Below are 1,645 nucleotides of genomic sequence, written 5' to 3' on the forward strand. Positions count from 1 at the left end.
ACAGGCGACGTCAACAATCCGTTTAGAATATTAAAATAAATACTGTCCGTCGATTGCCATGTTATTGACAGTCCACAACGAGTTAAAACAACTCACGCGGATCGCAATCTCAAACCGTCAATCCAAATTTTCATAAATTCAATCGACCGCCAAAATCTACCACCCCAAAAATTCAAAACCACCTCCATTTTCCACTATATAAACTCTCGCCCCTCCCCATTCCATTCACCATTACTGCAACTCCAGCGAAACCCTAGAAATCAACTCTTCTCAGTTCAATTTCTCTATCAAAAATGTCAGGCCGTGGAAAGGGAGGCAAGGGTTTGGGAAAAGGAGGAGCAAAACGACACCGTAAGGTGCTCCGTGATAACATTCAGGGAATTACTAAGCCTGCTATTAGGAGATTAGCGAGAAGAGGTGGAGTGAAGAGAATCAGCGGTCTGATTTATGAAGAGACGAGAGGAGTTTTGAAGATATTTTTGGAGAATGTGATTCGTGATGCTGTGACTTACACTGAGCACGCTAGGAGAAAGACTGTTACTGCAATGGATGTTGTTTACTCTTTGAAGAGACAAGGCAGGACTCTTTATGGTTTTGGTGGTTAAAAATTGTGAAATCGTTGTTAATTTTGTGTTTGTTTTGGTGTTAATGTTAATGTAATTGACTAGATTTTCGTGTTAATGAAATGAAATTGCCTGGGATTATTCTCATTCTTGTGTCCCTTCGATTTGAATCATAGGTTTTTGATTGAATACTAATTTCAGCGGTTTTGATCCATTTTGTTCATTTCTTTGCCTTTTTGTAGCTTAAGTAGTAGGGGTGTTCAAAACTGAATCGAAACTGAAAATCGAATCGAAATCGAAGCTTAATAGCTTATTGGTATCGGTTTAATGGTTTAATGGACGAGAAACAGATTGAAATTTTTTTATTAACGGCTAATCAGTTTGGGGGTGGATTATTCAATTTTCTTAACGGATAATCCATTAACCCGTTAAGAATATATATATATATATATATATATATGTGTGTGTGTGTAAAATTTATTTTTATCCATATATATATATTAGATAATTAAAAACCCTTCTTCCACATCCAGTACTCTATCTATTACTAATTTACTATTAGACATTTAGTTATAATTTACTATTCGAGTTAGTTACTATTAGATAATTTTGATATCGTGTGTTATACCTAGTGTTCTCTTATATTTCTTCTGATAGTTATAAGTTGTTAATAGGCTCATCCCCAGAGATGATTCTACTGAGAAATACGTTGGAATGTAGCTCTATATTTCTTCTATTTATCTCTCTTCTTAGGTGCCATATTCTATAGATTGGAATGTAGTCTGCTGAGCATAGGAATTTTATTTTGAGTCACAGCGATCAGCAAACAATCCGATAAACCGCCCGATAAGAGCTAAACCGACATCAATCCGCCCGATATCTTATTGGGTGGCTAACAGATTAATACATTTAAAAGCCGATAACCGATAAGCCAAACCGTTAAAAGTAAATAACCGCCCAATTCGCCCGATAAGCAGCCCTATTAAGCAGTGTTCAATATTCAAGCATAAAAGCATTGTTTCGAATTTGTTGTCATTTTCAATATTAATATCGTTTTACTTGAATTTGTATTGGTAATACTA

The 1,645-nt window shown here is 35.5% G+C and overlaps 1 protein-coding gene across 1 annotated transcript; it reads left to right on the top strand.

The window, feature by feature from the left end:
• Positions 1-222: 222 nt before the first annotated feature.
• Positions 223-710, top strand: LOC104095884 (histone H4-like). Its single transcript, XM_018770688.3, has one exon. The coding sequence runs from the start codon at positions 294-296 to the stop codon at positions 603-605; it is 312 nt and encodes a 103-aa protein (XP_018626204.2). The 5' UTR covers positions 223-293; the 3' UTR covers positions 606-710.
• Positions 711-1,645: the final 935 nt, after the last annotated feature.

Source organism: Nicotiana tomentosiformis, chromosome 5 (genome assembly GCF_000390325.3).
Source record: "Nicotiana tomentosiformis chromosome 5, ASM39032v3, whole genome shotgun sequence".
In the NCBI taxonomy this organism is placed as follows: domain Eukaryota; kingdom Viridiplantae; phylum Streptophyta; class Magnoliopsida; order Solanales; family Solanaceae; genus Nicotiana; species Nicotiana tomentosiformis.